This window comes from Erpetoichthys calabaricus, chromosome 11 (genome assembly GCF_900747795.2).
Source record: "Erpetoichthys calabaricus chromosome 11, fErpCal1.3, whole genome shotgun sequence".
NCBI lineage: Eukaryota > Metazoa > Chordata > Cladistia > Polypteriformes > Polypteridae > Erpetoichthys > Erpetoichthys calabaricus.
In genome coordinates, this window is record NC_041404.2 from 122641486 (window position 1) to 122666684 (window position 25199).

Here is a 25199-nt window from a genome sequence, read left to right on the forward strand (position 1 = left end):
TCTTCATAAAATGCGTGTGGGATGATTTGCATGAGACGCTGCTTTAAAAAAAATGATAAAAAAAATACGGGATAAATCCCGTCCCGTATTGATTCAAAACGGGACGCGCAATTTCATTCTCAAATATGGGACGATTCCGTATTTTAAAGGACGGGTGGCAACCCTACAGTGCCAGGTAACCACCCATACAATCAGATTGTGATTCAAACTAGGAATGCAATGAATGTAATTACCCCGATCTACATACAAGGCGAAAGTCTTGCAACATTCAAAGATGATGGTTTGGGATAAGTACACCATAGAACATAAAAGAGTTTATGAAGCCTTGAACCAAAAAAAACAAGATCTCAGAGATCGTAAAAAAAAAAATAGGAGGTAATGTCGTTTTACTCGCTGTAGATTTTAGTCAAACATTACCAGTTATTCCACAAGGGAGACCAGCAGATGAACTCAACGCGTGTTTAAAATCCATGCTTCTCCCACGCTCGGTTATATGTCGCGTGTTCTCGGGTAGGTACACCAAAAAATTTATACATTTAAGCATGTAATGGGCAAACAAAAAATGAGGTATACCCGAAGGCACTGCAGTAGTACTTAATGTTACTTTACTTCTTAAATGTTAATGTTTTACTGTTTAATAATTTATACGCTTCTTATATGTTGTTCAAATTCTTTTATCAAAATACCAGTGACAGCGCAATGCACGATAACATGGAGTGAATACACCATACGCATCCGCCCACGGCCGCCCTGGTGTGCGCAGATAGGAGTTGATTCTACAATAAAATAAAATAAAGATAAAACCCCAGGACTGTTTCCTGCCTTGTGCCCTGTGTTGGCTGGGATTGGCTCCAGCAGACCCCCGTGACCCTGTGTTCGGATTCAGCGGGTTGGAAAATGGATGGATGGATGGATGGATTTTACTGTTTAATAATTTATATTTATATAAAATGTGCTTCTTATATATTACTTCATATTCTCATATGATAATGATGTTAATGTTGTTTATATTGATTTCTATGTTATTGAAACTGCATGTATGTGTGTATATGTATGTATATATATATATATATATATATATATATATATATATTTATATATATATATATGTGTGTGTATACATATATATATATATATATATATATATATATATATATAATATATGTGTATGTGTGTGTGTGTGTGTGTGTGTGTGTGTGTGTATATATATATATATATATATATACTACCAAAATACCCGCGCTTCGCAGTGGAGAAGTAGTGTGTTAAAGAGGTTATGAAAAAAAAAAAAGGAAACATTTTATATATATATATATATATATATATATATATATATATATATATATGACAGCAACACTCATAACAATGACAACACAATTACATTGACAATCATGTTACGTTATTTTTAAAATGTTTCCTTTTTTTTTTCTCATTACCTCTTTAACACACTACTTCTCCGCTGCGAAGCGCGGGTATTTTGCTATATATATATATATATATATATCTGTATGTGTATATATCTGTATGTGTATATATATATATATGTGTGTGTATATATATCTGTATGTGTATATATCTGTATGTGTATATATATATATATATATATATATATATATATATCTGTATGTATTTATATATCTGTATGTGTATATATATATGTGTGTGTGTGTGTGTGTGTGTGTATGTATGTGTATATATATATGTTGATATGTGTATATGTGGATGTGTATATGTATATATATATGTAGATATGTATATATATGTATATGTATATATATGTTTATATGTGTGTGTGTGTATATTATATATATAAAAGACAGCAACACTCATAATAATGACAACACAATTACATTGACAATCATGTTACGTTATTTTTAAAATTTTTCCTTTTCTTTTTCATAACCTCTTTAACACACTACTTCTCCGCTGCAAAGCGCAGGTATTTTGCTATTTATCTATATATATATAAACGAGAGTTGGGATCCGAGAGACTGTGTTTGTGTGTTTGTGGAGGGATGGAGAGTTAAGGCGGGTTTTGGAGTCACGTGATCATCTCCCCTCCCATTCACCTCATTTCATTCACTTCATTTCGCTCCAAGCTGAGCTCCGCAGCTGGCGCGGTCTTGCTGTTCTTGATTTGCTTTTCACATGGCCAAGTATACGTTGCATGCTCAAGAGTAAGCTCAGCGCACAACTTGGTCATATTACAACCGGAGGGGCGAACTGACAACATGGTATACAAAGAGATCCTTAACAAATAATTATTGGTATAATTTCCCTCAGTTTATTATTTCAAATTTTAAAGCAGTACTTTGCCGCTGCGAAGCGCGGGTATTTTGCTCTCTCTCTCTCTATATATATATATATATATATATATATATGTGTGTGAATGTATGTATGTATATATGTATGTCTATATTTATATCTATATATATATATATATATATATATGTAGATATGTAAATTTGTATATGTGTATATATATATATATATATATATATATATATATGTGTATATATATGTATATGTAGATATGTGTATATGTAGATATGTATATATATGTATATATGTTTATGTATATATATGGTTACATAACCTCTTTAACACACTACTTCTCCGCTGCAAAGCGCGGGTATTTTGCTATATGTATATATATATATATATATATATATGTGTCTGTATGTGTGTATATATATATATATATATATATATATATATATATATATATATATATATATATGTGTGTGTGTGTGTATGTATGTATGTTTGTATATGTATGTGTATATATATGTTGATATATGTATATATATGTGGATGTCTATATGTATATATATATATATATATATGTAGATATGTGTTTATGTAGATATGTATATAAGTATATATGTTTATGTATATATATGTTTACATAACCTCTTTAACACACTACTTCTCCGCTGCGAAGCGCGGGTATTTTGCTAGTATGTATATACACACACACACACACACACACACTCTGTGTGTAATAAATACTTTTGTAACCTATCAAACAAAGCATCCAAAACAATGCCATCAAATTGTACTTTGCTTAGGAAATAAATGGATCGGGAAAGAAAAAACACACACAATAACCAAAAAAAAATCCTAAATAATCATTTTAAAAATTTCCAAGTGCCTAAATTATTCTTCTTTATACTTCTTCAGCCACTTCCACTCTTTCATCTCCTTCCACTATTTTCTCTCCTTCGTCTGTCTTTATCAGCTTATTTATATACATATCTATGTCACCAAACAGCCTTGCTGCAGTAATGTTAGGTTCTGGACACTTAATATTACAAAGATACAATAATAATCTCCACAGAATCATAGCACCATTCAAAGTCCCCTGCCTTTAGAGAATTTTCTCAGTGTGAGCCCTTTGTTCAGGCCTTCTGTGAACCCAATGCCATCTGTCATTCTGTTCTAAACAGAAGTGTGAATCGTCACCAAAAACAAATTAGCACCACTTTGCTACCTGATGTTTTCTGAACACCAGACAAGTCTATTATCTGTGATGAGGTGTCTGAGAATTGCACTGATTACAACTTGGGGCTGCAGTTTAATATCTCTTGTAATGAGTGGCTAAATTTCTATGGCATGGCACTTAATATTAACACAGAATTAAATCTGCACAGTTGTTGCTTTGTGATTTGTTATCATTATCCATCGTATGTGTCAATCTCATCTAACATCATCGTCCTGAATGGCCCTGTCCTTGCTTAGAATAGTGCATTTCCACTGGCACCACACACGTTGGACAGTGAAGATATTCTGTGTAATCCACGGTTGTTAAAACTACCTGTCTTATGAAGGTAAACAATATTAATTTCTTATTCAACCTTCCTTAGTTTTATTTTTCAGATCGACAAAAGCAGTGCTCTCCACAATAATGTAAACCTTGACCATCTCTACAGATACTGTGTTTACCCGTTAATTATTTAAAAGATGTCTGCAGTCATTATGCATGCCAAATTTGAGGGAAACTGTGGTGTTGCAACACCACATCAAAGACAGTTTTGGTATTGGCGCTGACAAATATAAGAGCAATTTCCTGCTGGCTTCCATTTTATCACTTAATTAACTTAAAAAGAGGGGTGCTGAAAACGTTCAAAAGCAGACAATGCTTCAAAGTGTTTACCTGTCATTCTGCTCCATTCTTGTACCAGAACAAATCAATCCCATCATTAATAAATTATAAAGATACACTTATTTCAGGTACAAAACAGAGAATGACGCAAATTTTATTTTACCCAAGTTAAAAATGAGTTATACATTCCATGAACGACGATGACCCCTTCAATACCACTATTGTACAGTGATAACTTGAGATACAAGTTTAATTCGTTCCGTTACTGAGCTCTTAAGTCAAAATGCTTGTATCTCAAATTAATTTTCCCCATTGAAATTAATTGAAATGAGATTAATTCGTGCAAGCCCCCAAAAAACCACCCCAATTTTTTGTTAAATGTTTTCAACATAAGAAAAATGTATTTATAATGAACAAATATTGTATACAAACAAAATAAAACCTAATACATAAAAGAGAATCTAAAGAAATAAACAGACGTTGGCAAAGCTGATTAGCGTATTCTAATGTTTTTTTTCTTTCACTTCACTTTTGCTTAACTTAATTTTCTTTTTCACTAGTTTTTTTCTTTTTTGCCACGCTTTCATCATTTTCATTCGCATGGCGTTTCAATAGAAACCTGTCCAAGGAGCTTTGTTTAGTCCTCCCCTTTAGAATGTTTCTGAAATGAGTTACGCAAGTGTCATTAAATAGCGCGGCTGCACGTTCAGTTTCTTTTCAGTAAAGTCTGGCGTTAGGCAAGTGACATTAAATAGTGGCGCTGCAAGTTCAGTTTCATTTCATTAAAGTCAGGCGTTAGGCAAGTGTCATTAAATAGCGCGGCTACACGTTCAGTTTCTTTTCAATAAAGTCAGGCGTTAGGCAAGTGACATTAAATAGCGGCGCTGCAAGTTCAGTTTCATTTCAGTAAAGTCAGGCGTTAGGCAAGTGTCATTAAATAGCGGCGCTGCAAGTTCAGTTTCATTTCAATAAAGTCAGGTGTTAGGTAAGTGTCATTAAATAGCGCGGCTGCAAGTTCAGTTTCATTTCAGTAAAGTCAGGCGTTAGGCAAGTATCATTAAATAGCGGCGCTGCAAGTTCAGTTTAATTTCAATAAAGTCAGGCTTAGGCAAGTGTCATTAAATAGCGGTGCTGCAAGTTCAGTTTCATTTCAATAAAGTCAGGTGTTAGGCAAGTGTCATTAAATAGCGCGGCTGCAAGTTCAGTTTCATTTCAGTAAAGTCAGGCGTTAGGCAAGTGTCATTAAATAGCGCGGCTGCAAGTTCAGTTTCATTTCAGTAAAGTCAGGCGTTAGGCAAGTGTCATTAAATAGCGCGGCTGCAAGTTCAGTTTCATTTCAGTAAAGTCAGGCGTTAGGCAAGTGACATTAAATAGCGGCGCTGCAAGTTCAGTTTCATTTCAGTAAAGTCAGGCGTTAGGCAAGTGTCATTAAATAGCGGCGCTGCAAGTTCAGTTTCATTTCAATAAAGTCAGGTGTTAGGTAAGTGTCATTAAATAGCGCGGCTGCAAGTTCAGTTTCATTTCAGTAAAGTCAGGCATTAGGCAAGTATCATTAAATAGCGGCGCTGCAAGTTCAGTTTAATTTCAATAAAGTCAGGCGTTAGGCAAGTGTCATTAAATAGCGGTGCTGCAAGTTCAGTTTCATTTCAATAAAGTCAGGTGTTAGGCAAGTGTCATTAAATAGCGCGGCTGCAAGTTCAGTTTCATTTCAGTAAAGTCAGGCGTTAGGCAAGTGTCATTAAATAGCGCGGCTGCAAGTTCAGTTTCATTTCAATAAAGTCAGGCGTTAGGCAAGTGTCATTAAATAGCGGCGCTGCAAGTTCAGTTTCATTTCAGTAAAGTCAGGTGTTAGGCAAGTGTCATTAAATAGCGCGGCTGCACGTTCAGTTTCTTTTCAGTAAAGTCAGGTGTTAGGCAAGTGTCATTAAATAGCGCGGCTGCACGTTCAGTTTCTTTTCAATAAAGTCAGGTGTTAGGCAAGTGTCATTAAATAGCGCGGCTACACGTTCAGTTTCTTTTCAATAAAGTCAGGTATTAGGCAAGTGTCATTAAATAGCGCGGCTGCAAGTTCAGTTTCATTTCAGTAAAGTCAGGTGTTAGGCAAGTGTCATTAAATAGCGCGGCTGCAAGTTCAGTTTCATTTCAGTAAAGTCAGGCGTTAGGCAAGTGTCATTAAATAGCGCGGCTGCACGTTCAGTTTCTTTTCAATAAAGTCAGGCGTTAGGCAAGTGACATTAAATAGCGCCACTGTATGATCAGTTGTAATTTTTTCAGGGTGTTTCTTTTCTTTAAAGGTCGAAACTTTTTCCCACATTGGAAACACTTCCTTTATCTCACTTTAAGAGAAAAACTCCTCCACGATACCGATCTCCTGCAAAACCTCCGTATGTTGCTGCGTATGTAGTTCCGTCAACAAGCTCTTTGATGGCTCGTATTTCGAATTTTGGCTCGTAACTCAAGACAAAAAATTGACCTAGTGACGGCTCGTATCTCAAAAAACTCGTACATTGGGGCACTCGTATCTCAAGGTATCACTGTATTTAGGTGTTCGATCACGGACTGTAGTACCTCAGTTATTCTGCTACAGGGTGTCAGCTTCTGGTGGTCTCTTCAACAGTTTGTTCCTGACCATACAACCTCTTTTGGATTTATGGTTCTGGATGGTGACACAGTTCATTTTACCTGTCATACATGACAACCTCAGCAGGGTCAAAGTTCCTGACACGGTCAGGCAAATGTGACGAGCGCACACTACCAAGTTCCATTCAAAGCCATTTTGATCTTACAGCTTGCCTATTATGCCCATTAGCTGACAGAGTTGGGAGTAGATTCATACCTAGTGGCATGGATCGTGGACTATCTTAAAGACAGACCTCAGTATGTGCGTCTTGGGAACTGCACATCTGACATTGTGGTCAGCAACACAGGAGCGTCACAAGGGACTGTACTTTCTCCGGTCCTGTTCAGCCTATATACATCGGACTTCCAATACAACTCGGAGTCCTGCCATGTGCAAAAGTTCGCTGATGACACTGCTATCGTGGGCTGCATCAGGAATGGGCTGGAGGAGGAGTATAGGGACCTAATCAATGACTTTGTTAAATGGTGCGACTCAAACCACCTACAACTGAACACCAGCAAAACCAAGGAGCTGGTGGTGGATTTTAGGTGGCCCAGACCCCTCATGGACCCCGTGATCATCAAAGGTGACTGTGTGCAGATGGTGCAGACCTATAAATATCTGGGAGTGCAGCTGGATGATAAATTAGACTGGACTGCCAATAATGATGCTCTGTGCAAGAAAGGACAGAGCCGACTATACTTCCTTAGAAGGCTGGCGTCCTTCAACATCTGCAATAAGATGCTGCAGATGTTCTATCAGACAGTTGTGGTGAGCGCCCTCTTCTACGCGGTGGTGTGCTGGGGAGGCAGCATTAAGAAGAAAGACGCCTCACGCCTGGACAAACTGGTGAGGAAGGCAGGCTCTATTGTTGGCATGGAGCTGGACAGTTTAACATCTGTGGCAGAGCGAAGGGCGCTCAGCAGGCTCCTATCAATTATGGAGAATCCACTGCATCCACTAAATAGTATCATCTCCAGACAGAAGAGCAGCTTCAGCGACAGACTGCTGTCACTGTCCTGCTCCACTGACAGATTGAGGAGATTATTTCTCCCCTAAACTATGCGACTGTTCAATTCCACCCGGGGGGGTTGGTGCGGGTATGGTAAACATTAACATTTAACATTATACAAAGTTATTGTCTGTTTTTCACCTGCATTATTATCAATCTTTAATTTAATATTATTTATTGTATCAGTATGCTGCTGATCTATCTATCTATCTATCTATCTATCTATCTATCTATCTATCTATCTATCTATCTATCTATCTAATTGTAGAGAATTGCACCAATACATTTCTTCCTGCCTTCTTACTTTAAATAAAAATGCCTGAATACATAACTGATAAGTCAGTTATATGAGAAGGGCAGGTGTACCTAATACTTTGGACGCTCAGTTGTAGTACTGGTTATTGCACCAGGTAGCTTTAAATATATTTGTAAAATTTTCTTGATCATCTGGGTCACATTTTATAGTCTTTGGCCATTCAAAAATTCATCTACCTTTATCGCATTTCACCTAACCCGTTCAAGAAAGGCATGCTGAAAATAAGGCACTATACTATATTTCCATATGATGATATATCTGACACACACATACAGTCATATGAAAAAGTTTGGGAACCCCTCTTAATTCTTTGGATTTTTGTTTATCATTGGCTGAGCTTTCAAAGTAGTAACTTCCTTTTAATATATGACATGCCTTATGGAAACAGTAGTATTTCAGCAGTGACATTAAGTTTATTGGATTAACAGAAAATATGCAATATGCATCATAACAAAATTAGAGAGGTGCATAAATTTGGGCATCCCAACAGAGATATTACATCAATACTTAGTTGAGCCTTCTATAGCAAATATAACAGCCTCTAGACACCTTCTATAGCCTTTGATGAGTGCCTGGATTCTGGATGGAGGTATTTTTGACCATTCTTCCATACAAAATCTCTCCAGTTCAGTTCAATTTGATGGCTTCCGAGCATGGAGAGCCTGCTTTATATCATCCCATAGATTTTAGATGATATTCAAGTCAGGGGACTGTGACGGCCATTCCAGAACATTGTACTTCTCCCTCTGCATGAATGCCTTTGTAGATTTTGAACTGTGTTTTGGGTCATTGTCTTGTTGGAATATCCAACCCCTGCGTAACTTCAACTTTGTGACTGATGCTTGAACATTATCCTGAAGAATTTGTTGATATTGGGTTGCATTCATCCGACCCTCGACTTTAACAAGGGCCCCAGTCCCTGAACTAGCCACACAGCCCCACAGCATGATGGAACCTCCAGCGAATTTGACAGTAGGTAGCAGGTGTTTTTCTTGGAATGCGGTGTTCTTCTTCCGCCATGCAAAGTGCTTTTGTTATGACCAAATAACTCAATTTCTGTCTCATCATTCCAAAGCACTTTGTTCCAAAATGAATCTGGCTTGTCAAAATGAGCATTTGCATACAAGTGACTCTGTTTGTGGCGTGAGTGCAGAAAGGGCTTCTTTCTCATCACCCTGCCATACAGATGTTTTTTGTGTAAATTGCGCTGAATTGTAGAACGATGAACAGATATACCATCTGCAGCAAGATGTTCTTGCAGGTCTTTGGAGGTGATCTGTGGGTTGTCTGTAACCATTCTCAAAATCCTGCGCATATGCCGCTCCTGTATTTTTCTTGGCCTGCCAGACCTGGGTTTAACAGCAACTGTGCCTGTGGCATTCCAATTCCTGATTACATTCCTTACCGTTGAAACTGACAGTTTAAACCTCTGAGATAGCTTTTTGTAGCCTTCCCCTAAACCATGATACTGAACAATCTTTGTTTTCAGGTCTTTTGAGAGTTGCTTTGAGGATCCCATGCTGTCACTCTTCAGAGGAGAGTCAAAGGGAAGCACAACTTGCAATTGACCACCTTAAATACCTTTTCTCATGATTGGACATAACTGTCTATGAAGTTCAAGGCTTAACAAGTTAATCCAACCAATTTGGTGTTGTAAGTAATCACTATTGAGCAGTTACATGCATTCAAATCAGCAAAATTACAAGGGTATCCAAATTTTTGCACAGCCAGTTTTTCACATTTGATTTAATTTCATACAACTAAATACTGCTTCACTAAAAATCTTTGTTCGGAAAACACCCCAGTACCCCAAATGAAAGACATACCACTGTCTTTTTTGTTGAGAGTAAATTATTATGCAGGTTGAGAGGGGTTCTCAAACTTTTTCATATGACTGTATTATGAACTGCTGAATCTGTATTAATTTCATCAATACAATTGTTATGCACAAAGAATCACAGTTCCTTCCTCAAACTACTCAACATTCTGTAGTCCAGTCAACATTGATATAAATATTAAAACTCCTAATCTTGAGGAAAAACTTTAGGTACAAAGGCAATGGCTAAAAGGACTCTTTATGAGTAGAGTTACTATAGTTCTAAACATTTAAAACTAATATTTGACAATCTATATAAGCTAAAATATCCTTTAACTTGAGTCTATGTCTGTCAAATATTACCTTTGTTGATGCGATACAGGAAATTATCCTGGCTCATGGCTGCAAGAAGTGGTAAGGCACTAATATAGATACGAAGTTTTGCATCATTAGTATCTTCCCAATTGTAATCTTGAACAATGTTGAGTAAACCACGAACAAGAAATAACACTCCCTGTTCTGGATGATCCTGTAAAGAATATATAAATTTTTATAAACTTATAAATATCAGTAGAAAGGTATTATACAGAATATGAAAGTTGGTATAAAAAATAAATTAAAGAAATCTCCAATTGCAACAGTGTTAAAATAATCAGTAGAAAAGATTAAAAAGTAGAATGTTGCAATGAAATGACAAGGATCCATAAACCAGGAAGAAATAGGAATAAATTATCACTTTTACAACTAAGAAATGCATATATACACTTGTTTTGATTTATTACGGATGCATTACTGAATTCTGTTCTTCAGTTGGATGAGAACTGTACAATAATTGATGGCACAGTCTTAGACTATTAAAAATATTTTTAAAAATACACTTAAACATGACATTTTTGCATTCTCAGTACCTGCAACTTCATAATTGAGGATATTAAGGCCTATGCACATGCACTATTTGAACTGTATCTTCCCTACAACTAACCAGATAAATACTGCATAATGACAAATATGACAGAGCCAGTTACCATCTAGTTATAAGAATACATTATCAGACATTATAAATTAGGCCAAATCTTGGCTTAGACATGAGAAAACAACCTGGGGTCTCAATGCAATTAGCTTTAAAAGTACAGTATCCTTTATATTATATATATAATTTATAAATATATAAGTATTCTCTGCCGTGAAATTAACTTATTTCACTATAAAGTCACTAAAAGGATCTGAACAAATTAAAAGCAGATATGACAATCTTACAAAAGAAAAGCGAAAAGATTAAATTTTTTGCTTAAGAGAAAAAAATTACTTTTTTTGTAATAATGCAAAAGTTGTTTTGAAAAAGCAAGTCAATGTGTTTATTTATAAACATGAATTGTTTTATTTAAAAACCCTTCCAGCCTAGTTGACTTGCAAAGGCAATAAAAGTATGTCAGTACTTCAACAAAAAATGTATTGGATTCACACTTTTGAACTCAAGTTATATTTTTAACACTTTTAATACACCTTTTTAATTAGAGTGTTATGCTTTGCCCCACTTTTGCACTGCTTTGAAACTAAACCCACAAGCAATTCCCCATTATAATATTGTAAAAATGTTTAATGTGCAAACCTTTAGGGGCAGCCCTGGTGCCATGTACATAGATAACAGCAATGGTAACTGGAAAGCTACCAGAAACTGGCTGGTCTGGTTGTTTATGTTTCCGCTCTTTATGAAAACCTATGAACCTCAATGTCAGCTGGGAGCTGATGTACGAGTGTTCAGGGCAATGCAAGTGTGGGTTGCAATATTTATTTACTAGCATAATTTGCCATCCTGCTGAAAATGTTAAATTACTGACTGAGGCTGAGTACTCTTTTTTTCCCCAACTATACAAAAGCTTTAGGGTGCAAATGATCCAAAACTCTGCCAGTGACACTTACTTTACACACAATACTCACCCCAATTATTATGTGTGAAGTACATTATCACTTACAGTAAATAAAGTATAGTGTGCTTGATCTCTGATTGATTTTTTAAAATAGTTACATGTATAATCTAAGTCACTTTCACAATGATCATACTGGAATAGATGAATACTCTTTAGGACTCGTTTGAAAAACTGGAACAGAGTAGATAGATAGATAGATAGATAGATACTGTACCGAGATTAAAATAAAGAGTGAAGAGAAGGCATTCAGTAGTTCAGCTAAACTTATTTATAATGTTTTAATTACAATTTTTGGCAATGTTATTATTGACAGCCTAAAAACTGAGTTTAAATCTTGTACAAGAGGCTGGTACAATCCTAAGTTCTTAATTAACCGAAAGTCCATTTTCTATGCGAAAGAAGTAACAGACTGCAACATACTGGCACATATTCCAGGATGTTTTTGGACTAGGAAACTGATTTTACAAACTCACACTTGAAACAGAAAATGCCACCTCAATGCTTGTTGTTAGATGCTCATTCCGCATCCACTATGTATTATGGGCAGCGCTACTTAAATTGACTAAAAATACCAGGAGCCCTAGTACTACTTTGCCATTGGGCAGCTTCGGGTGTTGCTGCAGGGGTTGCTGGGGGTAATAAGGTATGGTGGCACGGTCTTTAAAGGTGAGCCAGAAGAAGGCAGGAGCTCAATCATCTGTCTTTTGTGTTTTAAAGCATCACCCCAATATTGGATTACAAATACAGTTACCTAAAGATTACAGTTTTCAGCATTTGTGTTCATGTCCTGTGCCTGATGTTTGTGTGATTTGGCCTGAGTTGGTGGATGTCTTCATCTGTAATGCACTCCCAACACTTGCAGTTCTTCACCTGCACCCTATCACGGAAAAACAAAACTTCACATATTATAAAGAAAGCTGTTCACTTGGGACTTCGTTCATTTATTACCTTTAATTGGCATTTGCTTCTGGAACTAGATTGTGTTTGAAAATTGTATTGACATGATTATCATTAATTTTTTTGTACTCAGTGTTTTACCGGGTTGTGTGCTATGTTTATTAATTAATTATCACCATCAGGGAAATTACATGGGATTTGCATGCACAGTGTTTTTCTTTTTTATATATTTTTATATATACTTTTAAATGTAATATATGCTGTATTTTAAATTTAATTTTGTGTTGCTTTTTTACGTGTCTCTGTGTGTAACCCAAGTCAAGGCTGGGTGTATTCTCGAGGTCCCCAAAATAAAATAAACAAATCACTGTTCTACGACCGTGTGAATCTGAGTATCTTCCAACTGTTACGTTTCAGACTATACTTTAAATATCTTTTATGATTAAGAATGATGAATTCACAAAATAATTTTCAAATGATTTTCAAGCACCTTCATCATAAAGTTTAATTTCCTAGAATATTCCCTGGACTGGATTTTACCAGGGTGGAATTCCATGACTTTGTAGGTTTTCAAGCAATCGTACAAACCTTTCAATCAATACACTAAGCATATAGATTTGCATATAGACATTTCATATGCTTACCACTGAAACAACATGGTACAGAGCAGCTTTCCTTTGTTGATTTTTGTAGCAACCAGTTCAAATATCAATTTAATTAAGTTTAATTGTACCAGCTATACTTAACTGTACTATAATTTCCAAAAACCCTACGCGTCTTACACCATTGGACAGCTGGGTATTTGTTGCAGTGGTTGCTGGGAGGAAAAAGATGGGGAGCTACTTTTGAAAAGGAACCATAAGATGTTGGAAAAGAACTGTGATTGTCAAATGTCTTTTTGTTGCAATGCTTACAAATAGTATTACCCATTGGATCACAGTTTTTTCTGAATTTATATTGTTCTCCTATGCCTGCTTATCCGTGATTTCGTATTAGGTAGAATAAATCTTCATCTGTGGAGCATTCCCAATCAATAAAAATCTTCACATAACAACTGGAACATGGTACGACAATACTTCATAACATTCAGGAGGCGGCTCACTTCGGATCTCATTTCAGTTTTCGCCTTCATCTGAATCTGTTGTACAGGACTGAGTTTGGACTTTGTCATAAGTATTAATCATTCATCATGGTTTGTTTAGTGTGTCTTTGGGTTTTTTTTTGTATTGGTGATTAACTGCTTAATTATCACCAGTAAGGTTATTCAAGTGGGTTTATGTATGCACATTGTTTGTTTTATTTTGGCATTGTTGATAATATATATTCATTAATATTTAAATATTTACCTTCTGGATTTCGTGTCCCTTGTGTTTGTTTCAGCATGAGCAGACTGGGTCAAGGCAGGGCACATTCCTGGAGTTCTTGAATTAGAATACAGCTGCTACACAATGATAATACGCTCAAAGTGCATAAGGGAAGCTGAGCTTGACCACATTACAGCATGAGTAAGAAGTGTATGCTCATTTTTGATGTATGTGGCAGAACAGCTATTTTACTCTCCGATTTTCTTATAGTAAATTTTTGCCAGTTCCTATTTCAATTTAACACAAGCTGTGTGATGGCAAATTCAATGACCTGGTAATTTTGCTTAAATCATCATATACCATATGAAACCTCTGATATGGCAGCATGTTAACAATTACATTTGACACATTCCCTTAAAAAAGCAATACAGCCACAATGATAACAGTGCAGGAGAACTCACCGGCACTACAAGCAGTGTAGAAAGAAAGTTTTGAAGAAATTCTATTAGGAAACCTTCTGAAGGTCGCAGTTTTCCTTCTACAAGTACCAAACGGGGAACATCTGGTAGCAGGCTGATGGCAGCTTTGAAAAAGGCATCAGCTACAACAGAAAAATTAAAGTGAGAATTACATGAAAAATTTAGTGTTTTATTACTGTTATTGAATAGGCTGTCACCTTCATCTAAGATGACTTGCAAGGGTGGAATACATAACATCTATTTATGACATTTACTTCTTTTTTTAAAATTTGAACACAAGCAGGTGATTTGCTTGAACAAATATAACAAGAACATACTAGATAAAAAATGCACACGAGTAGTCATTATTTTCCACTAACAAACAAAAAACACACTAGTAACATATTTAGCTATACCTAAATGAAACCTGTTTAAACACATGTGACAACACCAAAAGAATTCACTGTGGAGGCATTTTATAGTATTGGAAACACTGGATAATGCCAGCTACAAATGATAAGAGACATTACCATATACAGCGGTCGCTGAAATAATTTTGTAACCTGGTAAGTCAGTTTTGAGCTTCTGAGAACATTTAGCAGGATCATATAATAGGGAATCAATGTATATGACAGAATAAAAACATAACAAGGATTTGTTATGCTTCCAGCACTTATTGATATTTTGATATTTTCCCAAACCTGGCCTTATGGCACCCTAACCATACCAGGTATTCACTAAACTATATCAACAGCACACAGATTAAAGTGGTAGTAAATAGCCAAACCAGGTGTGCTAGTGGTGGAATTCAACAAACAAATGAGTGTATGGGATTATGACCACAGATACTAAGGCATTGTGAGGAGAATTTTGGAAAAATCTAACACACCTTGACATACACAAAACAGTCAGCAAGCAATAGCACATCAAACTTGATTTTCAAGATGTAGTGTTCAAGCTGTCATAAGGAATTGTAAGAAACTGGACAAACACAGTTTGTGAAAAGACACAGCTGAAAACCCAAAATGTTGCCTGCTCCTGATGAGCAGTACTTAAAGGTAATTTTCTTAAGGGGCAGCAAGAAATCCAGTGAAGTGCTTACTTGGTTTCTGTCAGAAAGTGACAGTTGGCATGAAAGTACACATCGTGACCGTATGTCTTTTAGGAAATGGTCTTTTACAAGTTAAAAGCAGAAGAGACTGTGGCATGAGAGCAGCATAAGGCATGGAGTGACAATCAGTGGCAGAAAGTCTTATGGGGCAATAAGATTTTTTTCCCACAGAAATATCAGAATGTCAGAAGTAGTATTGAAGTAAATTAATGTCTGTCTGCAGCTTTCTCTGAAGTATGGTTGTGGCTTTGTCATGGTTATTGTCAAAATCAATTAAATGATGACTGATAAGATACATAAACAGATTTGGTTTGGAAAAAAAGACTTGATGGCAAAACTTGTGTCATGAAAACACTTCAGATACACTGCAAATACAATTAAGACCTGTTTTGTACAGAAGTCTGTAGATGAAACACTAACATTAGAGTAGATTAGTATTAGATTAACCAGCTTAAAAAGCTAAATCTGCATAGGATCAATCACACATTATCAAAAACAAAAAGTAGCCAAAGTCAAAACAAGCATTATGCCAGTTCTATGAGAAATTTGTAACACTCTATCATTGGAATACTTGAAAAATTATTTGCATTCTAAGGGAAACTTTGCAAAAATACAAGACATTCTTCATACTTTGTATACCCCAGATAACTAAGTTTAGAAATAATTTTCTTGAGTGGACTAAGATGTTTGCACATTAAAAAGATATAATATAATAATCTTAGCAGTCATTTTCTGAGTTGTATACTCATATGCCATTGTGCCTTTATTATCTGATTTGTAGTCTCACTCTTGCTATATTCAGGTCACATTTTGTTTATTTTTTATACCTTAAATACTGTATATCTTGCTTTTAACTTAATGAAAAATCAGTGTTATATTTTAGCTTAAAAATCATACAAATGTTCTATTACAAATATTTTTTACAAATTTAAATGTGCCCATAAGTACTTGGAAATAAAGGCCAAATTACATAAAATACAGCAAGTCATATCTAACACCCTTCTGAAACTCTTTCAAAAATCCATCAGCATATGATACAATATAAATAATAAAGAATTAATAATTTCTATCATTGTTTCCTCTCTAAATATTACACCTAAAAATTACTCACCTTGAGACAGACAGTTATTAGTAAGTGCTATCTGGCCAGAGTGGAGGTATAGTACAAGTCTGTTAAAGATGCCAGTGAGCGAGGGTATTGTAATGAAACAATATGCGGCACATGCCTACAAAGAGGAACACAGCAACACGAAAACAGGATGAAAAATTTAGCAAACCAGAGAAACCATTACTGTATATACCATACTACACCAAGTGACTGTGCAGGTGAATTTTATTATAGACAGCGATGTGTAAATGATTACATTTATTGAAAATCCTTACTGTCAAAAACATTAATGTCTATTTACAGCTTACAGCCGGGCTATTTAATTACAAATTCAGCTGGGCCAGATTTTCAAACCAAGAAATTTAGCTGGGCCAGACATTTTCAGAGGTCAGTAAGCAGCAGGTAATGACAAATTTTAAACCAACACAAATTAATGTATTGAAAAACAAGTCAGGTTTATTCATTATTTCCCTTTTAAATTTGGTCACAGGCACATCAAAAAGTGAATAAAAAACTATAACTGAACAGAATCTAAGGTAATAGCAATACTTTTTCCACTTTTGAAATAAAAAATAAACGTTTTGGTCACATCTGGCACATCTCAAAGTGCAAAAAAAAAAAACAAAATATAACACAACATTAGCAATAACATTTGTTTCCCTTTAAAAATAAAATAAATATTTTAGTCATATAGTATGACCCAGGCACATCACAAAGTGCATTTAACAGAATAAAAAAGAACTATCAATACTATCAAAACTATCTATCAGTACAGCAAGTGCTAACAGTAACTAACTCACATGAATCCAATGTCTATGGCACACTGAGTGATCATAAGTTCATTTTACATCATCACATGTGTGATTAGGTATGGCTTTGTTACACATCCGATATTATATTAATATAACTGTATGATGCGTTTCACTACTTCATGGGCTGTAGGGGGTGGAGTCTTGGAGGAAAGCACTTTGTAAGGGCTCAGGACATCTCCTTTGGGAGAGCTGAGTGACAGGGGCAGGGAGAGAGAGGAGCGAGTGGACAAAGAGCAGGAAGAGGCAGAAAAGCACAAGGCTACCTTTTTTACTTTATCGCATACAAAGTATAGGGAAATTATTGTAATTATCCAAAGATTCAATGTTGACATTTTGATCAATCTCGACGTTTTAGACCTCACCGAGTGCGAAAATACCATTTTTGGAATTATGTCTGAGTGTCTGTAAACACAATAAGTTGAGTACGCTTTCACTTAGGTCAACCAAATTTTGCATACAAGTATTAGGTACAAAACAGACTTCCATCAACTTTTGGGCTATTTCCGTTAACCGGAAGTGGTACTTTACCTTTTATTCATACAGCTGCGGGGTCTGATTTATTCAACTTTACTTTTATAATAATTGTTTAATATAGTATTATTTTCATTTGATTTGTTGTTGATGGTTCTTTAATGCACATAATATTACTATATAATTATTGTCTTGCAGTTTACTCCTCAAATATCCATCCCTGTATCTGAGTATAGAAGAAAGTCTAGGTGAGACCACTCCGTTTTTTTTGTTTTGGAGGTGTAATAATAATAATTCTTTATATTTATACAGCGATTTTCTAACTACTCAAAGCGCTTTGCAAACTCCACGCAGGGAGGACACAGGATAGAAACCCATTATCTCCTTGCTGTGAGGCAGCAGTGCTACCACTGCACACAGGGCACCATTTATAGTGCAGTACACCAAATAAAAAAGCCAGCCGGCATTTTGAAGATTACCCCGGAGAAGCAGCTCCTGTGTATCTTATTCGACAGGTTGTCACAGTATCATAGACTACTACTACCACCACTTCTAGATGCACAACAACATGCTACATTGTGAGTAGAATGTTGCTACGCTACGCTGAGTGTTGCATTCATGGTCTGTACTACTATGGGAATTTATGTAAGAATTTCTGAATGCTTGCAAAATGTGTTTTTCTAAAGTTTTCTCTGTGTTTCCGGCAGGACTGCGGGCTGGGCCACTCTGAGGTTGCTTCTGGGCCGCACGTGGCCAGTGGGCCATCATTTGAATAGGCCGGGCTTACACCTATGTGTACAACTTATATACAATTATAATCATTCATTAGTTTTATAGTACATTGTTTATAACAGGTTTGAAGTCCAACTTAATTTAGAAACAAACTTCAATATGTGTTTTATTTTTTACTTGTACTTGTTAATTGTATTATAGTTCAACTACTAATCTATTTTGCACATAGATAAATTCATTATTAATGCTAAATATTATCATTCACACAAATACAAGTTCCCTTTAACAAGTATTAACCTAATGCACATTCACAAATGGACAAATATTTTGGATGTCAATGGTTTTTCTAAAAACATCACACATAAACTGTCATATTCAACAACTTAGTTCATATCTTCAAGTTCCTATTATTTAAAAAATAAAATATTTAATATTTAACATTCTTGTAAATGTGATCCATACAACTGTGACAGAATGAAGTTGGGGAACATCAAATCCAGTACAATATTGTGAAATTAAAAATTTGAATCATATATTCAGCTTTCTGGTTCATGTTTTACCTAGGAGTGATCATTTTAACCTCCAGGAAGAGACTCAACTGATAAAGATGTTCTGAGCTTTACCTGTTATTGATTATAACTCAATTGATTAATTATAGTCAGTACCCTCACTTCCAGTCTTTGTTTTTACGTAATCTAATAAAGTTTTATCTTAAAGAGTAACTTTAATGTTTATCATTGTTGTAAAGTTATTTGCAAAACATTTACTATTATAAAAGAAGAAAAAAAAGTGTATTATTAAAAAAGAAACAAACAATTTTAAAGCTCAAACTTCAGAACAGGAAAGTTCCAATGAAGTTTCTGCATTACAAGGTGATTAAGAGTTTAGATAAATGTCATACACAATCACGCAAAAAAAGAATTACACTATCTTGAACTTCTTAACATACCAGAAAATAACTAACAAGTGTCTCAGGATAAACAGAGCCTCAAGTAACATATAACTGTTATTTATTTATTCAATAAAAAAGCCAGCAAAGAGAGAGAGAGTGCTCTGATTTTAAGATTTGATAATGACTGAATGGTTCTTAGTTGCCCTGGTTTGTAAAGCTGTATAAATAAACCAGTAGCACACATTCTTGTTCACATAACTGTATAAGAGAAAACCTTAAATCATCTAATAAAGTTCCCATTTCCGAGTATACAAATGATCCTCTACATTCAGAAACTTGAAAAATGAAACAAATCAAAGCAAATTGAAATAAATAAATAAACACATACTGTAAATAAATAAATACATAAATAAATAAATAAATTAAAGCAGCTTATTTACCCGTACAAAGGCAGCAGTCTTGCGGGAGTGTGACCCCTTCACCACCCTATGTGTTGCCATAGCCAGTTGGTTTACACTCTACACGTAGTGAATAAAAAAGAAACAAAAAAAGTTAGGAAGTATTTTTAAAAATGTTAAAGTTGCCAGCACATCTTTAAACTGATGTCCTGAGCAAATACCATTCTTCATTAATTTCTCATTTCACTTCCTTTGTGATATTTTTACATGTCAGTTGTGAGGATCTATAAGCAGTTTCAATGATGTCCAATACTATAAAGCAGATTTAATTGGAACTGCTTATAAACATACAGCATTATTGCATGGTTTGAGTCTGAACCAAGTTCTGAAACAAATGTCTATACTCTTCCTTTGAACTAGTCATTTATGTAAGTCATGTAACCAGCACTAGTTGTACTTTTAGTTTAACAGCTGCTGTATATCAATTTAATGTATTTTCCACTTTTTCCTGTGACAATTAAAAAGACATTTTGTGCTTATGCTTAAAGTACATAATTTTACTGTAATATGATGTGGTTTTGTTATGCTTTTTATTTAACACAATATGGACAAATAATTGAATCAAGCATTAGAATACTTTACTTTGCAATCTAAATGTTTTTAAAGTTCCCTTGAATGCAGTTGTTTAAATGTCTGCAGTTTATTTACAAATATTGGATAAAAACAATCTAGTATTTACTTCTGATTACACATTTTGAAAAACACATTTACATCAACTGATACATCTATTCACCAGAAAATAACACTAGTCAACAAAAATTTTGTCAAAGAACAAATTAGGGGTGTTTCAAAAGTACATTTTCATGCTGATTTCAGATATGTCACAATGTCTCTATCACCCGCAGTTTTGCAGTTGTGCATTTTTTAGGCTGTATGTTTAGTACATATACCCTTATTATGGTTTACAGACTTTTAAAGATAATTTACAATTAAAATGTTTTTACTGCCGTCTGTGACTTAAAAAAAAAAAAAAAAGTCCAGTTTTTTTCTCTAGAAATCTCTGACTGGTTGGAAAAAGTATAGTGAACTGTTTCATTAGAACATTTCTGAAATGGAAAGCAAGTGGAGTCCTAATATGCTTGCTGACTACTTGCTGAGGCCAAGTACAGCAAGAAATTGTATACTTCTACCTTGTAGGTTAGACACTCTCAGCATGTGTAAATAGTAAAAATATATGTTTATTGCAAATTTTAATTGCGTGTTACTTAAAATCCCTGAATTACAGAGAAAGTCTGATTAAATATTTGAATTCAGCACTGAAAATACTGTAAGATTCAACTGTATTGATTCATGTGACAAAAATTATACATTTGTTACCCAGTGTAATCTGTAAATAATCTTTTCAGATCACAAGTCACTTTAATACGACTCTAATGATTTTACCATACTGCACCTTTGTGAGTGATTACAACTTCTGAATGCATTTTAACCAAGACAAAATTTCACTTAAAAAACATTTGAGGAGTTGCCAAACGAAATCCAAAAACTACAATTCTGTCAGAGTCACTTTTACTGCAAATATGATAGCATAAAGTATAGGGAAGAAAACCTTTTCTAAATTTGCATTGGTGATGTTTATATTGTAAAGAGCATGAACAGAAACCCCATCTTGAAATAAATACAATGTGGTCTCCATCTATTTTTTCCACATATTCATTTTATTGTACATGCATATAACAAATGTATTTTAAAATCTAACATGCACTGTATAGACACCTTTAATCAAAGTACTAAACAACACATATAATATTCCTTGACCTATTTTAAAATTCATAGAACCTACTTTAAACACTCTGGGACAATTAGCAAATTTTATTTTTGAAATATGTAACTTACATGTATAAGTTGTGACAGCACAGTCTCCAGATTGCAAAAAGTGGCCCGGGCCTCCACACAGAAACTAAGCTGTTGCTCAAAATCACGACCAAATGAAACCTAAAACGATAGATTAAACGGAGTAAAAAAATACAGAGGTGGGACATGTGAATAGTATGATGGAGGCAGACAGTCCAAAGGAAAGAAAGAAATGACAAAGTGCTACAAAAAAATGTTAGAACAGAAAGCCAGCTTAGTGGTGTACACATGATAGAGAAATCCTTTGTTGGAAAGAAGAACGAAACCAAGGCTAAAAGTGATATGTACAAGTAAACATGTATGAGCATATTATTTTACACACACACACACACACACACACACATTATATATATACTGTATATATTGTCACACACGTGCGCATGGGAGGCAGCTAAAGGGCTTAAGTAAGGGCAGTTCCGAGTCATACCAGGATGTGGCAGAATGCACGGACTCTTTTTCTCCCTTTCCTGTAGACCATTCACGAGAGATTCCACCTGGCCCTCTTGATGTCACTTCCGGGACCGAGCCTATGGAGGAAGACCGTGCCGGCTCTGGCCCCTGTGATGTCACGTCTGGGCTCAAGCCTATGGCTGAAGACCTTCATGAGCCTGACCCCTTTGATCTCACTTCCTGTCTTCCCCTTTAAAAGCTTCCACCTTTTCCCTATTCCCTCAGTTCTGTTTTGGACTCTGTTTTGTGCACATCAGTGTTGTGTAACTTACTCATGACTTTGCAGCCAGGATACCAATTATACGGGTGGCTGCCCCAAACCTTGTTATGGCTCTTTGTGGCTTTTGTGACAAATATTTATATGTCAGCAAAATGAGCAACTTTTAAAGAAAGATTCAGAGAAATGTTTGCATTTTGTTAATGACTGTACCACAGTAAGAAACTGACCACTTTTTAGATAAAAGCTTGATTACATTGTAGGGATTTAGTCCACAAGACACAAAGTGGTCATCCTGTGTCAGCAAGGTCTCACCAAACCAGAAAAGTCTTTCAGGACTTTCGGTGATCGGCCACTGAAACTGAATGCAGGAGATGAAAGGACTATCAAGCTATACTCTCTGGGAGGCACCTGATCAATCCCAATTTCATTCTGTTGAAACCACTGGGAATCGAGTGGGACCCTCTTTACAGCATAAGGACAACACTGCCCAAGACATAAAGAACTATCTTCATCAAAACGAATAGCAAGGTGTTCTGCAACAGAGGGCATGACCTTTACAGGGCTCTGACCTCAACATCATTAAGGCTGTCTGGGATTACCTGGAAACACAGAAGCAAGCAAGACATGCAAAGTCTGCAGAACAACTGCGGCAAGTACTCTTCGATGCTTGAAACTAACTACCAGCCATTTTACAGGCAAAGGGTGGTTATACCAAATATTGTTTTATCAGTCTTTTTTTGTTTTTACTGCTCTTTATAGAATTTTTTTTCATATTTACAACCTTTTCATTTTAATTATTTTTATATAGCACTTTTACGTATGTGTAAGATTTTTGCCCGCTAATATATTATATAGATATATGGGTTATACATTTTTTTGCAAGCAATTTTATGCTTGTTCAATACTATGTAACATCATATAGTGTGGCAGACTCCTAAATGGGTGCGTCATTCTAGATAAATAACTTGTACTAGTTTAAATGAAAAGGCGTCTAATAAATAGGAAAGAAAAAAAATTACCTATATGGACAGGACAATATAAAAGGAGAGAGGGACAGGTTGGTGTCTAGAGAACCAGAGAATACATAAACTTACACAAAAAAAAAAAACACTCAGGCATATTGCAGTACTTTAACAGCACAAATTGGGGGAAAAGGAAAACCATTATGAAAGATCTGAAGATATGAGTGCCAGTGGTGAACAAGAAAACAGTGCAACATTAATTGGAAAACAATACATACTTTAACTAGAAAACTATCTGTTCTCAAACAAGGCACATTGATAGTTCCTCACATTCTAAAGGCAAAACAGCTTGTTTGTTGTAGTACATACCATTCTGATAAAGCCATTTATCAGTCCAGCAATAGATCTCTTCTCATCATCTAATGTAAGGGCACTGTAAAGATATTTGAATTAAGAAAAGATCAAGAAACAATGATCTACAAATTTGTTGCTTCTACATTCATATTGCCTTTTCCACAATACACTACTTCTTAGTAACAAATAATTTCTTGGGCTTATTATACACTAAAAAGTAAACCTTTTATTCAGCCTAGATTTTATTAAATATTTTTTTCAAGAAAGCTTTTTTAATTTATACTTAAATGATTCATTTCTTTGCTGTAAACCTATCCATCTTTGATACACAGCCAACATGCTAACTCAGTATACTTTATCTGGGCTTACCCTACCTTGTCAAACTGATTAAAAAATTCCTTTCTTCCACTTTTCTAGTTTATGACATCTTCAGGGGTTAGACCCATTCTTCATATCCTTTTACTTCTTTTAACCGTACAATACCTCATCCACCCTCTTTCTCTACATATTTTGCGTTTCATTCACAGTCTCCAAATGAATATTTTCTGTAGACCCACCCATTCATTTTCATTTTAGCCATTTACTTTGGCCAACTCTCACTTCCATACACAAAATAACTCTATATGTAACTTGCTGGAATCTTTTCCTTTAATATTTTTCTCCTTTAAAAGTGAGTACTGGGGACAATTATTTGAAAGCTGCACTTGCCATGACAACTATTTTTTTTTCTAATATTATCTTTACAACTTTTACTGATGCTACAGTAATTGCATTGTTTGATATAACATAATTCTTACTTGGGTGTTCCCATGAACATCTGGTACACATCTCCATGCCATGGCACTTCTTTCCTTGCATAAGCAAACATGAAAGCTTCACCCACTATCAAAAGCCAAAACATGTAGTCCCTTTATGGATTATTAATATTCTTCCCCTTGTTTTGAATTATTTTCAAGCAAATTCAATAAATGCTTCTGGAAGTAACTACTTTTTTCCAAAGAACATATGACTGGTAATGATGTACAGTACAATAAAGAATATGTTAATTGTAGTTTTGATTTTTTTTAAGTCCCTTCGCCAAAAGGCTACACAAAACAATAATTGTAGATCATTTATGGTTTACGCCTGGAATCTACTTTGTTACGAACAGGGTTATATTGACCAACTGCATTTATTGTGGGTAGTCAATTTTAAGGTTGACACAACAAAACTGGAAAATGTCGGCCTTTTGACAAGGCACTGCATGTATATTGAAGGCCTTTATGAAAGAAAACAACAGAAGACCATGATATACATCTGTTTTATACACACACACACAT

The 25199-nt window shown here is 35.1% G+C and overlaps 1 protein-coding gene across 2 annotated transcripts in view; it reads right to left on the minus strand.

Moving 5' to 3' along the window:
- vps35l (VPS35 endosomal protein sorting factor like) overlaps positions 1-25199 on the minus strand; it is a 100130-nt gene that overhangs the window by 16680 nt on the left and 58251 nt on the right. The window contains exons 23-29 of one of the 2 annotated variants that reach the window (XR_007936303.1): positions 23896-23959; positions 21877-21975; positions 20023-20100; positions 16679-16793; positions 14460-14599; positions 12549-12674; positions 10282-10398 (exon numbers count right to left, since the gene is read on the minus strand). Coding sequence is in view for 1 of the 2 variants with exons in the window: in XM_028813771.2 (XP_028669604.2) it covers positions 10233-10398; positions 14460-14599; positions 16679-16793; positions 20023-20100; positions 21877-21975; positions 23896-23959 (662 nt within the window). In the remaining variant the exon portion in view is untranslated. Of the gene's footprint in view, positions 1-10232; positions 10399-12548; positions 12675-14459; positions 14600-16678; positions 16794-20022; positions 20101-21876; positions 21976-23895; positions 23960-25199 lie in introns of those variants that run through there. The other variant, XM_028813771.2, reaches the window with a different exon arrangement.